The sequence below is a fragment of the Adiantum capillus-veneris genome, chromosome 18, assembly GCF_014529385.1.
Source record: "Adiantum capillus-veneris isolate H3 chromosome 18, ASM1452938v2, whole genome shotgun sequence".
Lineage (NCBI taxonomy): Eukaryota > Viridiplantae > Streptophyta > Polypodiopsida > Polypodiales > Pteridaceae > Adiantum > Adiantum capillus-veneris.
The window spans coordinates 59,601,760-59,617,087 of NC_140948.1; the positions used below are offsets into that span (position 1 = coordinate 59,601,760).

The following is a 15,328-nucleotide window of genomic DNA, read 5'->3' on the forward strand; positions in this document are numbered from 1 at the left end:
GATGCGCTGGGCTCAGCCACTGTAGCAACACTGGAAGATGGTGTATCCTCTGGCAACGCTTGAATGGAGACCACATAGCAAGGCGGTAGCCTCCAACCACTCCAACAGGTCTTCTTCTGGTCCATCCGGTGGAGTAGGCTGGTTCGGTTGGGAAGTTGACTTCATTGATAGAGAACTATGATTCACCACCGGATCCATTCCCCCTTCAAGGCGAATAGGTTTCATTGGATAGCCCGGGCTATGTATCCACATTGAATCAGTTCCCCAATCATGTAATGCCTTTGTGTGTTGGAGCCATGATCTTCCAATGAGTAATGGAAATCCGCCCTCTATCTGAGGGAGGCGAACTACAACAAAATCTAGGTTGAATGTGAAGTCATGTACCTGCAGAGGGACCTTGTCTACTATTCCCACACGGTAGACAGTTCTCCGGTCAGCCAAAGTCACTGTAAAGGGAGCGGGCCGGATAGGCTGGAGACCCAATGCCATCATAGTGAATTCGGGCATCAAGTTGATACCCGACCCACCATCCACCATGACCCCAGAGAAGTCGCGCCCTAGAATAGACTCGGTGAGACGAGGACTCCTGTAATCAGTGAGCGGAGCAGCGGGAAATGAAATCATCTAGGACTCTAAGGGCTGCACTAGTAGGTGCCTGCCACTAGACCCTGCACCAGGATACAGAGATTGAATGATGGAAAGGGTGTCACTTCGAAAATTTGCATCAAGTCGAAGCATGTTGTACAATGACACTTGCTGAAAGGTGTTTTTCAAGATATTCTTTGCTGTAGGCTTCTCTCTTTTGATCAGTGCTTGCTCTGGTATCTTGAGCTTCTGCAAGTCCTCTAGTGCTTCCATGAAGGCACCATCAATATCTGAGAGAAGAGAGGTAGGTTGGCTCTTGGCACTACCTGCTAGAGCCTGGTTTGTCTGCTACTAGGGAAGGTTGACTCATTTGTGTGACTAGAGATGAAAAAGTTGGACCGTCAGGGAGGCTGAGACCAAGAACAGCTTTGTGCCTGTGTGAGCACACCAGCAGGCTTTTCCACCTGTTTCAATCCATTTTGAGAGGCAACTACAAGAGTGGAAGGCGGGGCCTGTGGAATGGTGCTTACTATGATTAGGTTGATCTTTGGGAATGTAAACTCCTGCTGGTTTTGGCTTGTGCTTGCAGATGTGGATGCCGTTGTTTTGGGCAGTCCTTATTATAGTGATCCTTAGCTTCAGGGCAATGTCGGCAAGGAGGGGACCCTTCTGGCAACGGACATTTGCTCTGATAATGTCCATACTCCCTGCGCCTGTAGCACAAAATTGGCCTATTGTAGGGGCGAGGTGGTCTCGGCCCTTGCTGCATGTGGATGGATGCTGATGTGTAGAAGCTTTGGGGAGCTGAGGGAGCATTAGCATGATAAAAGCTGGGAGATGCAAAGTTGTTGTGCATACCTTGCATAAAAGGTGTTGTCAGCAAAGGTGGCATAGGGATTTGATGGCCATAGGGTGAAACCAGATGCAGGTGTCAACGCTTGTTGAAGGTTGGGAGCGAGGCTCTGTTGTAGTTGTCGCATTCCCTTCAGATAATCGCACTCTTTGTCATCATGGCCAGGTTTCTCGCAGAAATGGCAGTAAGCTCGAAGTGGGCAATCCTAAGGAGGATGCCCTGGAGAGCGACAAGAGGTACACCACACCATCGGCAGCTTAGTGTCTTGCTGTGCTCGGAGCTCTTCTAGCTCCCGCTTGATTTGTTCTAAAGCCTCTTGCTGTGGAGATTTTTCCGGTCTAAGAGAGAAGGACCTCTCCTCTTGACGTGCTCTTTGTAACTTCAGTGCTTCTAACTCCCTGCGTAAAGAAAGCAAGGGGTCATAGGGATTTTTCCGTGAGTGCAGAGGCAGTCTCCACCTGAAGGGGGTCCTTGAATAGCCTCCTTGCTCCTTCTATCCTGGTAGCAGCCGCTATAAACTCCTCCAGAGATTCTTCAGGTCGAAGACTTTCGTGTAGTTTCTGCTAAGACGTCTTTGGAAGAGCTTTCTCTACCAACTTCTTGACCATAAATTCCCCTGGTTGCTGAGGAATCTTGGCAACCAGAGACTTGGTTTTAGTCATGAGTTCTGTAAAAGTTTCCTCGGACTGGAGCACCATGTTGGCCAACTCATCCAAAACCTTTTCCTGGAAGTCACCTGGCCTGAATGCTGCACAGAACTGTTGTCTTACAGCTGCCCAAGTTGGAAAGTGATTCTCTGCAAATTGACTATACCACTTGTCTGTTAAACCATCCAAGGTTGATGGAAATAGCACCAAATAAGCATCTTCTCTATTAAGACCACGACCTCTACAAAGAGATACAAACCCCCTTGCATGGTCGTCTGCATCTTCTGAGGAAAGTCCCTTGAAAGTAGGAAACTTGATGTTTACCTTGGCCAAAACATCAACTCCTCCATGGCCTCTTGCTCAGAAGCCTGGTGCTCAATAGCTTGTTGTAACAAAATGGGAGAGGGCTTTATCGGAGAAGATGACTTGGAAGATGTAGAACCGGATGGAGGAATGGATGATGCCGTATATGGAGGTATGGGTGATGGGGTTGGTGGACTTCTACTAGGTACCAGGGGTTGATGCCTTCTGTGGTAGTACTTCAGAGGACTTAGTAGTGCGCTTTGACGCTCTAATGACCGCCTTGTATGTGTCATGTAGTAACCACAAACCCAACCAAGCTTTGGGCAAGGACACCTTTAACTAGCTGAACACCGGTCTAGACTCTACTAGACCAGGGCGAGTGACTAGACCACCGGGTTGGACCAGGAAGGAGGAAGGACTAGACCAAGGACGAGGAAGGACTAGACCAGGACGAGAGCTTGGTTGGACCAAGGCAAGAGAGGACCAGACCAGCAGGGCGAGAGACTAGGTCAGCTAGACTAAGTTGTCTAGGGTGAAACTGGACAAGACCAGCAAGCTGATCTGGGCAAGGCGAAGTAGGCGAGGCTAGGTAAACCAGCTAGCTCCTCGATTTGTACCTCAACAGAGAGTGAGACTTCAGTTGAGGTCCCACCGAGCATGCCAAAATGAGAGCACCTCAGTGCAATGTGCGTGACATCTCACTCAAAACAGAATGAAAACACAGGAAACAACAGATAACAGCAAATCAACACAGAGACACAGCCGCAGACCAGAACATATGGACTCAACTATCTCAAAGGATTAAGTACAGACTCTGGCGTGGCAGCACACTCAGCTCCAGCCCAGAACTCACGGGTACAATGGGGGTGTCGAGGCTCAGATGTGCAAGGATGGTGCAGATGTGCTGTGTGTATAGACTCACTATTCTAAACGACGACGCTGGACCATATATGAAGAAGATAATCGTGATGACCCAACAGCTACTACTCATATGTACAACCAATATGAGCCACCAACAGCTCATAAATGTAAGCCATCTAAGTCTATCTCCAAACTGAGTGGTGGTGGTGACCTGGCCACGATGTCCACTAGACCACCGTCCGTATCCCTGCCATGTGTCATTGCCCAGCCCAGAGAGTCTGAACTAGACCAGACCAACTATACTAACTGTGTGTTCTATGAAAGTGACACTGTAGCTTGCTACAGCGAGCCTCGAAGATGCGGAAGCAACGGGCCCGCCAAATGAACCTAAGTGTCAGGCCACAAACGAGCTCCCAACAAACCTCTCTCTCACTGCACCACTCCTGGGGGGTAAGCTCTGTGGTTAGTTGAAGTGTAGGTCAACCCCCCTGGATCACTATCATCCTGCTGGTGGAAGCCAACTCAAAATAAAGTGTCGGGCCGGTGAGAGTGGACCAGGCTGCAGCATCCCAAGTGTATTGTCGGGCTGTGAAAAGAGCCGGTATCAGCCGAATAACCTGAAGCCAAACATGTTGTGCCATGGGGTAGTCCCATAGACAGTGCCGTTGACTCTCCAAAGGATGGCCACAAGCTGCACAGGCTGTCGAAAAGCCACTGTGTACTAGCCAGCTCCCAACTGTTGTAGCTCTGTGTACAACTAGCCACTGGAATAAAGTGACTCTCGTCCGTTTCCCCCCCCCCCCTCCCCGGTCGAATTGTGTACTGAAAGTAGGGGATCCCAGGGTGATCGACTAGCAAGAAGGGGTCTCTCCAGAACCACTTTCCAAGGTCCCATTGAAGCCATGACAGAGTGCAACTCTCCCAAGCCCATAGCCGCCAGTGGCCTGTCTCAAGATGTGATGGGTCAGTATTTATGACACAGGTCCTCCCACAAATGCCTAAAACTTGTATCCTCTGAAAGCAACACTCTGCAACCTATGGAGCCTCTACTTAGACTCGGTGAAGGTGACCCTCTCCATGAACCTCAAAGAACATGTGGGGTATGGCCTCCGAGCAAGCCCGAACTACGATGAGGACCTCCAGTCGCGTGAAGGCCCCCATCCATTTGGGAGTTGCTGTCTCTAGAGGGGTGAACCAATCAGCTGGTAAAGCCTCTGTAATGTCCTAGCACATGCTGTGCACCCCCCTCATGCCTCGTAGCTGGATGCTCTAAGCCTCCTCGGAGAAACCTAAGAACCGGAGTCAGTCACCGAGAGTGCGGGTTGGACCCTCCGATATGGTACCTCAAGAAATATGAGGCCTACTACCAACCAGGTGGCCTCTCTGAGTACTAACCATGGGGGTTCCAAACAAGGGGCTGTCTCAAGCGCTCTTTTGTGCAAATGGACTGATGTTGCTCTAGGCCACTCCTCAAGTGCTCCCAAGACCTAAGCAAGCTCGCAGCAAAATGATCCTCAATCCTCCTGCTCATACCAACTCTACGCATCTTTGTAAAAATCCACCTGATGGAAGGGCTCCAGGGGCCTCTTGCATGAGGCACTCGAGCTCGAAGCAACAGCTCCTTCCACGGCTCCTCCCCTGGAAGCAATTCTCTGACCACAAAATATCCATATTCTTGCATTCAGCTAGCAGTAGTGCCCTCCCTCCAAGAAATGTGGGATAGCTCATCTCCGCAAGCTTTTTGAAGTTCCCTAATGAAGGGTGTGGGGAAAATAGATGGAAGATGGATTCCTCATGCATTTTACATCTGCAACACAATCCACTATATACCAATCTTCTTGGCTTTTTCTCTTGTCAAGATTCCTTGATGAACGATAGCCACAATAGATAACTTTCTTTAATAGATAAAGGGAAGGGCTCTGCTCTGTTGGGCTGGGTCAATGATCCCCAGCCCCCCCTGAGAACATGGTCAGGTGATGACCTGCCAGGCTACTTTTGCTCGGGCGAGCTGGGTGTCGCACCCTGACCAAAGAAAATTTTTGATCAACCTCTCCAGATGGTTGATACAAGGGCTCAAGAAGATCTAGCAAGACGTGATGTACCACATAGTAGCCAACAAAACCTCGTTGGCCACTATAACTCTTCCTGCCAAAGAAGACAACGAACTGCAGTCCCTAGGGGAGTCCACGTGAAACCCTCACCTAGCGACCAATCAGGCATAGGAGCACTGCCAACCCAGAAAGCAATTGTCTTCCTCCAGTTGACCAATGGCCCCAATGGACAACAAAACACCTCAAGAGCCTTCTCACACGTGCAGATTGGCCTCTTGCCCCTCCAAGTACAAGGCTGAGTCGTCAGCAAACTCAACGTCCAGTAGCTCATCTCCCCTAACACGGAGCTCTAAACCACTCAAGCGAACTTGCTGTGAAGTCAAAAATCTGTTCATCGCCTCACCATAGAATAGAGCCTTCTCACACGTGCAGATTGGCCTCTTGCCCCTCCAAGTACAAGGCTGAGTCGTCAGCAAACTCAACGTCCAGTAGCTCGTCTCCCCTAACACGGAGCTCTAAACCACTCAAGCGAACTTGCTGTGAAGTCAAAAATCTGTTCATCGCCTCACCATAGAATAGAAAAAGGAAGGGTAACCCTGTCTAACCAAGCGTGTGAGCATGAAGTGCTCCCCTCTTCCCCCCATCAAAAGCACCTGACTGTGCGCACGCATGTAGAGAGCTGACACACCTCTTATCCAAGCATCTGAGAAACCCATCCTACGTAGAGTGCCCTCCAAGAAGTCCCAATCAACTCTGTCGTAAGCCTTCTCAAAATCGAGAAGAAGTATCACCAGATCCTCTCCTCGGAGACGCACAAGGGCAGACGCCTCCCAAAAAGTGAAGATGTTGTCAAGGATACTACACCCCTTGACAAAACCTGTATGGGTCCCATGTATTATGCTTTCTAGCGATGGTTGAATCCTCAAGCTCAGTGTAATCCACATCCGAGCAACCTCGAGATAGGCGTGACTATAAAGACTGTCCAACCCAAGCCCAAGAAGAGTGTGTCATCCGTAGTCTCTTTCGAGGAGTCCTCATGTATATATACATAGCATGGTGGGCTCTGCGTGTTAGCAAAAAAGTGTACCACAATGTGTCTACATCCTGCTATGTCTATATATGTCACCAAGAACTTGGCCAACAGCCACAGAGTCTGTACAAAATCTGTAACCCCCAAGTCTCATGTGTGGTGAGAGAACTCAAGAGCCTAAGCCTGAAGCCAGTCCATCACGGAGTCAAGAGTCCACTCACTCTGGTTCCTGCCACAGAGGAAAAGAGAAACCAACCGCCGTATCTAGGGCCTCTATCCCTCTAGCTGCAAGAAACAGTACATGGACTCTAAAGCAAGCTGCCTCAAAGTCTGGTGAAGAGTCGCCGAGGAAACGTGTGAAGTCTGGATGTGTCACCGAGAACTTGGTCAACGGCCACAGAGTCTGTACAAAATCTGTAACCCCCAAGTCCATCACGGAGTCAAGAGTCTACTCACTCTGGTCCCTGCCACACAGAGCAAAAGAGAAACCGACCGCCGTGTCTAGGGCCTCTATCCCTCTAGCTGCAAGAAACAGTACATGGACTATGAAGCAAGCTGCCTCAAAGTCTGGTGAAGAGTCGCCGAGGAAACGTGTGAAGTCGTAGGCGAAGAAGTCCCACCGGCGACGGATGTCAAAACTCATCAATCCTCGAGGGACTACGGCAAAAGGAGACATCTGCACCAGCAGGGTGGTCCGCAAGAAAGTTTGCTCCTCTCTCGCCTGGTGGCTCGTGGAAAAAGCGTTGCCAAGAGACTTCCTAGCAGACGATGAAGGTCCTGCCCCCTGAGCCGTCTATGGGGTAGGAGCAGGAGAGGATGAGGAAGCAGGGGGGCTAGTGGGTGGAATGGGAGGGGAGGGGGCGGCAATGGGGGGAGGTGAAGGCAGGGGGTCGGGGTGGTGGGTAGCATGGGGGGAGGAGGGGCTGTCGGTGGTGAAGCTGAGGTGGAGGGTGGAACTGTGGCCTCGTCCTGCTGTAAGGGGTCAAATTCAAGTTTAGTTCAGTGTTGTTGCAGTGATATTAGTGCCAATTGGCCACCCAGTTACAATGATCTCATTTCTCAAACGATTGTTCTTCTTAGAATAATCTGGTCTAGAATTGCAACAATCTAGATGCAAGGCAGAATCATTATCTTATCAACCTCTTGACTTCAAAGTGCAAGAATAGCATGATCCCTGAAATTTTGACATGATTTTGATTTGCATTCATAAATTGTAAGCCCAAGAAAGAAAACATTGTAATGCATTGTTCTGTAACAACATTTGCTCAGGTAGTGTCACAGGCTCCCTGCAATGAATGTCCTCAGCATAACCATTTTCAATGTCCAAAAACACTTGACAAGACTCTTGCTCATGTATATCACCTTGACCTTTATGAACACTCATATATTCCTGCTTGCATATATCAAGGAAAGTACTTTTACATGTTACCAAAGCATGGATTGGCACATCATTGTACTTCCCCCAGGAAAGCAACGACCTCTAGTGATAGAAATTACCTTTGTTTTGTTGCAAAAAAAAAGGAGCCTTCTGTCTGAATGCAATCAGATTGTTTTCAGAGTGGGAGGAGTGTAATCATGCAATAGCTCTTGTGGCATGTGCTACCAAATAGGCTGTCCACAAAACCACAGTTTTGAACTCACACAGGATTTTCTATTCATGCTTTATGCTTTGGTTCAGTACTCATTTGTTTAGTTGTTTGGTTTTCTTTTTGTGAATTGCATGGCAGGTCTCCTCACAAGCAGTGAAGAAAACATATGTTCTCATGGCATTGAACATTGAAAAGTGGAAAGCATCTGCAAGGTCACTCAAGGTAACGTGTCGTTGTATAACTGCATAGAGTGGTGCCTCAAATTGCAAGTTACAGCCATGCATGTTATTGAATTGAGGAGCAGGTGACGATCATCTAATGCTGAAGCCACTAAGGTGGTGAGGTTTCATCTATGTCAACTGCTATGATTTTTCTGGCCCATTTTGTGTATGCTCTGATTCAGTGTATCTTGAGCCTGCCATGAAGCTGTTTGAAGTCAATGCAAGGCCCATAGCAAAGCACTTGCCTCCATGGCCCCCACAGGTGACATGAACACTTGTGCCAATATTGTGTCTGCTTGAGCCTTGGAGTCCAATATGACATTTTGTATTACCGATCTGTTCTTTAAAATGATAGCTCAAGAAAATGCCTGAATTCAGAGGCAGTTCGCTCAATATGTGAGACCAAGGCCCAGTCATGAGAGAAATGTAGGATTCAGCCAGATCATGCACCCAGGTAGGAAATATAATTGGTGAGGGATTGTGCCTTTCAGCTGGTTGGTCTTCAAAGGGCATCCAATTCCACCTGTAATATTACTTATAATCGATGACATGTTGCAACCTCCATCATCTCACCTTGAGATTTCTCCTCGCACCTTTTCAAAACAGGTGTTTGTGATAGCAAGTACATCCTGGCAGAGAACCCATCAATATTAAACAGCTACTTCATTGATGCAAACTATCCAATCACCGCATTCCATCATTAAATATATTGGTTTGAAGGTCTGAGGTTATAAAAAGCCTTTAAGATGTTAAAATATGATTTTTTCCAGTTTTTAACAAGAAATCAGAGAAGCACGTTCCTCTATAGGACTTACAGCTTATAGTTAATGTCAATTTTTTAAGCGCATTGAGCTGCGTAAATTAGAACCGTGTCTAGACATTTCAAGAGACTTGAAAGGCATTATCAATATTTTCAACAGCACTGTATTATCTCATTTAGTGCATGCCGCAATAAGCTTGGCTGTGGATGAAGGTAGCTGATGGTGATATGGAGCTTGTGGTTGAAAGGCCTTGGCACCATGCAGAAGCTTATCATCTATGGAATTGTGTTCACCAGCACCTCTATCTTAACAATTTTCAGGGTGCCTTTTATGTAAGCAAGAACTGTTGTGCCAAAGTTTTATCTTTTCTAGTCAACTTTCATGAGATAAACATGCTGGTGTTTTGTAAATGTTTTGTAGGCGTCCATCTGGCTTAATGAGTATGAGGGAATTCTGGATCCACAACGTCTATATTCTCTACAAGCAGTAGCATCATACTGCTTTAAGGTAAGCTTTTTCTCTGGATTTGGATTTTGTACCTAGGATATATAAAGAGAATTCCTTTTCGATTTGGATTTTGTACCTAGGGTGTATATATATATATATATGTATATATATATATATATATATATATATATATATATATATATATAGAGAGAGAGAGAGAGAGAGAGAGAGAGAGAAGCCCTTATGATTGGCTAGGATATTTCTAAGTGTCTATCATGTCTAAAATGTGACAAATTCTTATGCCGTTTTGTCTCTTTTTCTCTGTGCTGGTTAGTTTATCAAGATATCTGTAGGGATCATCTGGTCTTTTATGTCATCATTCTCTAATGTCGAAGTCATGTCCAGATGTTCCAAACCCGGAGGACCCACATGCGCAATAGCATATAGGAGTTTGTTGCTCGGGGTAGGGCTTGCCCACAAGGTCTATCACTATGGAGGAGATCAAAGCTTTGAGATACAAGCCCCATGAGAGAGGTTTTCGGTACCTTTGTGTCGTCCTCTCTCCCCATTAAGAAATTGAAGGTAAAAATCTCCTTTTGAAAATGGTAAAAAATGCCTTAGCACCTGTGAGGAAAGAAAAAAAGGAGAAGAGACGATTGATGAAGATGCTCATCCACCAAAAATACATCAACCCACACCATCAAAACAACCTAGAACCAATGGTTTTGGACAGAGAAGCACCTTTGAATCATTGAGGCAGAATGCTGCAATGCAAGTTGAAAGGAAAAGCTCAAGGTGTACCCTAAGAAGAGCAAGCCACTAAGAAGAAGACCAGCATGGTGTGAAGGACTTGGGAGGCAGCCTTTATAACACCTTACAATCTCCACAGCTGAAGAGGATTAAGATATCACCTCACAAAAGGTTTTGGATTGATCTCTCCTCCCAATTCTCTAAACCCTTAGCACAAATCATCCTCGCATACCCTCCGCTAGCTTTCCTGTAAGACATAGAAAACTATGCAAATTAGATCATAGAATCCAAGGTCTTCATATTACCTCACTCACCCTTACCTGCCCTAGAAGGGGCTCCATATCTACTCTCAAATATGCATGAAATTTGATCAGAATCGATGAAACCACAAAAGGCTCAGAAAAAAACTCAGGAAAATCAATGGAAAACATGGGCAAACCCTTTCCCATTGATATGCACAGCATAAAACTTTAACTGCCAAACCCTAGACTCGATCAGGAGCGCAAAACAGATCTCTACACAACGTGGCTACCACCACCAAACCAAAGATAAAGAGGAGTCGATATCCAGAGGTGAGACACCATGTTCGTGATTGTCACAAAGTGATGACGTGGCATGTCCGGTTTGACAAACCCCAATGAAACTGACAGATTTAAGTGTTATAAGTTGTTCCAAACTTACGGGGTCCCGTCCGATGGGGGCCAAGGGACATTAGCATTTAAAAATAAAGCAAGGAGCCAAATCGCGAAGACCTACTGATGTGGCAACGTTGTACGGATCCCTGAAATTGCGGCACCCTACTGATATCGCAGATTTGTACGGATTTCCGCAATTTGTGGCGCATTTTTCGGCAGACTGCACTGGCAGCTTTTGAGGAACAGAAGCTTTTAGAACCTGAAGCTACTGCTTTAGAAGGCCAAGTGCCTTTATAAGAAGTGCCAGGGCCTCATCCACCCTCAGGTGAGCTCGGAAAATGAGGGAGAATGAGACCCTGGCACTTCTTATAAAGGCACTTGGCCTTCTAAAAGCAGTACATGAAAAGCTTCAGGTTCTAAGCTCAAAAGCTGCCAGTGCAATCTGCCGAAAAACAAGCCACAAATCGAGGCGATCCGTACAGCGCTGCCACATCAGGAGAGTGCGGAAATTTCAGGGATCCGTACAGTGTTTCCATGTCAGCAAGTCTTCGCGATTTGGCTCCTTGCTTTTTTTTTAAATGCTAATGTCCCTTGGCCCCCATCGGACAGGACCTTCCCATAAGTTTGGAACGACTTATAACACATCATCACTTTGTGACAATGACCTCCTTGATGAGAAAACCATCCTAGCAGCCAAACTAGCCTATCTACGTTGTTGTCACACAAACAGTGGCACCTAGCAGACAATGCTTATGCACACTTTGTACAAGCATGTCATATGTACATGTACACCTTCTAAAAGCATCTCAAAACCCTTTGAAAACCGTTGGGGTGGCTCACATCATTTTCAGAAAAACTCATCGCGCAGATAGCCCTCCCAACAAGCATGGAACACTTTCAAGTGTTCCATGTGCATAGTCTAACTTCTTGTAGGGATCCTCCTATCTTGCACCCCACAAAAGCATCACTATATAAAAAGAGAGCTGAAAATAGCATAGATTCTCTCACCATCCACCTCGAAGTGTCATCTCATAAACATGCACACAACGTATTAAGAGCTTTTCCCATTGAAGCAAAAGCCCATTTAGTTCTTGATATCAAATATGTACCTCTTCCCTCTGTCATACACATAGAGTTGCATAGCTTTCTCTTTCAACTTTCATTCTCAAAAGCATAAAGTCATCTAAGTATCTTCCTACAAGCAGTTCAAAGCTCTCATCATCAAAAAGTGATTCTATGACAGCTTTCTTTTTTTTATCATGGCAACTATGCTCAAAGAAACTCATGATCCATATCGTAGACACACCATGAACATAATCATGCATAGGCTCAGCCTCTCATCAACTTTAACAGCATCACTTTTTCTCTCTCTATTTGCGGTAAAGCATTGAAAAATAACAAAATACCTCACAATATCCTTTTCAATAATATTCAGGTTCATATTTGCACAACAACATTGTTTCTTATCATGACACTATAGAATATCAACCATAGCATCATCCAAGGTTGTATGCACCTTAGAACCAAGGGCTTGGGGAACATTACGAACCGTATGATCTTATTTTTCAATGCCCTTATGCTCTCTACTATTTCACATATTAGAAACATCATTTAAAAAAATTGCCCGAGTATGGGTGCTTGATTCGCCAAAGGCTACCAAAATTATTATCGCATATTAAAAGTCAAATTTACAATTTGCAGAACCTGAGCCTTTGTGCATGTGCTATCAAACACAATGGTTTCCTTACCCAACATATATGCATACTCATCTCCATATTGTGATTTTCCATTTACAAGTCCTTTGCTAAAATCTACAAGAGCATTTTTTGCCATTTCCAACTAGGTTTTTCTGAACAAGAGAATCATCCAAACACAAAGTGCCTATAGTGGCAAGCCAACATGAAGAGAAAACCTTGCTTCTTGTCATCACAAGTCTGAAAATCTCAAATGCATTATCACATGATTCCAAGTAGGTCTGCAGGTGAGAAAAATCTTGCAAAACCATCTTCAAATCAAGATTGAGCTAATTCCCAAGCAGACTCCAGCCTGACGATAGGAATTGCCCCTCCTTCATGAGGGCACCAATTGTTGCAAAGGATTTGGGAGAAGACCTCTATAACACATCCAGTCTCCATAATTGAAGAGGAAGAAATTATCTCGCCCAAAAGGCGAGGTAATTTCTTAGGAGTAACCCAAGCACCCTGCTTCTACATCAAGCCAAAGCCAATCCACCTTCATCTTTCCAATCAACGTGAGCTCAAACCAGCTCTAGGTGACTCTAGGACACCCAAAAATGGCATCTCAAGATAGAGGGATGTTCCCGCCCAAGAGCTCACCGCTAATGTAACCATTTAGATAAAATACACTACACAAGGACTTATGGATCTCCTGAATGCATGTAAGGTTGCAAGAAAAACATATCGGGCAAGCTGACATGACTAGCCCTGGGCACATAACAGGGTAGACCGAGTGTATAATTGAAGTAAGAAACGTATGACCAATTCAGGCCAAACACTAGGACACTTACGATCCTAGGCCTTATGAACACCAAAACCACTTGCCTGGCTCCTACAGCTGACAGATTGTTTGTCCTTCCAAATCCATAATCTTGACTCTCTGATCTAGCTAACCTCAACCTGAGGCTCCATCAAGTACGTTTCTCTTTTCAATGAACTACCATGATACTTAAGAAAGAGGAGAGATGTTACAATTACCATAAGCGATACTGAAGTCTTTTGAAACTACAAAGACCAAGGCCCCATAACAAGCGAGTCCCATGTGCTCAAAGTAGCCCAAACAGCCAATATCCAAGTGGGTTGCAACCTCATTGTATTGCTATATATCCCAAATGACCTGCTCAATTTCACCTAGACAAAAAGCAGTACCTCTACATACACCATATTTCTGAGCTATAGAAGATTTGCAACAAGGCATCTAGTCTTTGTCCAAAGAAAAGAAGAGCAGGGACATATTTCCAACCTATCCCCAAGCAAGCAGTTTTTTCATCTCTTTGCTTTACATTCCAGGAAACATTAAGAAGCAGACCAAATAAGTAAGGGTCTTGATTCTAGTGACCCGTTAAATGAATTTCTTGCCGCAGCTCCTGCTTAAGACTCATGTTGATTCAGTTTCCTGTTTTACAAGAATTGTAAATCAGGGACACAAAAACTCATGGTGTTCTTAAAGAGGCATGCAACAGCATGCCTCTTTAAGGAGGCCCTGTTTATGATTTTCCTGGTTGAGACGCTACCAAACGTTATGCTTCTTGTCAGCCCTGACAATCTGTGACATGTTCTTATATACTATCACTAAAAATATATGAGGTCTTTTGCCTCCTTTCAATTCTGGGTATTGACCTCGTGAGGTCATTGTATTGCAAGCCATTATATCCTATTGCTTGCCTAATAAATGAGATACTTGGCTCTTTAAATTCTTTGGATGTTGCACAATTTGATGAAATTTAATCATCTTTGAGGCCCTATTCCACAATTTTTATTTCATTGTCAACAACTGGACGATTTCCATGAATGGCAATCTTGTCTTGGCTGATATTCTTAAAAGTATGCTTGTATGTGTGCGTATGTACATATAAAGTCAATTCCAAATTTCAGATCTTTAATATTTTTTTACAGAGAATGGGAGAATCTAAAAGTGCAATCAGTAAGCTGGAGGATTGTGAAAGCTTATCCAATGACAGCAAAGCAAAATTAACAAGGCTTGCTGATCTCCTATTTCATGATCATAGTCAATCCAATTTAGTTAGCAGTTGCGAGTTCATATGCAAGGAGTGCAAATCGTCCTTTCCAGTACACTCTCTCTCTCTCTCTCTCTCTCTCTCTCTCTCTCTCTCTCTCTCTCTCTCTCTCTCTAGTAGTGTTTCTGTTTAGTTAGTTTTTTTCTTTATTTTTATCCAGACCTTGTATCAGATTCACCATGATGTAACGCTCTGGTCTCATAGGTTAAATGGCCTTTAGATGACATTAATATAACATTTCATTTTTCGTTTCGTTTCTCTCCCCCCCAAAAAAGGAGGGCTTGCACCCTTTTGTATTACATAAGCAAAAAAGCGTGAAGGCAATATAGAAGCCCGTAGGCATCACAATAGCCAGAAATGGCAGTGAAAAAACCCCTAGGATAGAATAGTAAGACCAAACCATAGGGGAAAAACCAACAATGATGCAAAAGCTGGAGACAAGGGAGTGAAGGACGACTGTAAAAGAGAGCTGTGGCAGAAATAGGCCACCCGAACTTGCAAAGAGGAAGCCGAAAACTCCACCAAAGAGTCTCCCATATCAAACTCTGGATCTTCAAGGCCAAAAGGCAGACTCGAACAGTTGGGGCATCACAATCACACAACCACACAGCCACTCTATGTCAAAAAGACTCCAGGAGAGAGACTACCTCTAGCCATCCCTCGCAGCAATCAACAAGGCTATGATCTTCTTCAACCTGAAAAATCATCCGCATGAAGTAGGGCAAAGCTGAAGAAGAGGCTAAGAACTCACCCACCAATCCTCCAGCACCACACCCACCAAACGCTAACACCAGCCGTTGGAGGCACCCACCAAACAAGAGAAAAACAGAAAAACAGAAAA

General features: G+C 45.2%; 1 protein-coding gene across 1 annotated transcript in view; it reads left to right on the forward strand.

Moving 5' to 3' along the window:
* The window catches only part of LOC147435734 (uncharacterized), a 254,651-nt gene that overhangs the window by 225,474 nt on the left and 13,849 nt on the right, over positions 1–15,328 (forward strand). The window contains exons 18-21 of the mRNA XM_086488033.1: positions 8,058–8,141; positions 9,114–9,233; positions 9,322–9,408; positions 14,366–14,539. Coding sequence (XP_086344159.1) covers positions 8,058–8,141; positions 9,114–9,233; positions 9,322–9,408; positions 14,366–14,539 — 465 coding nt within the window. The remainder of the gene's footprint in view (positions 1–8,057; positions 8,142–9,113; positions 9,234–9,321; positions 9,409–14,365; positions 14,540–15,328) is intronic.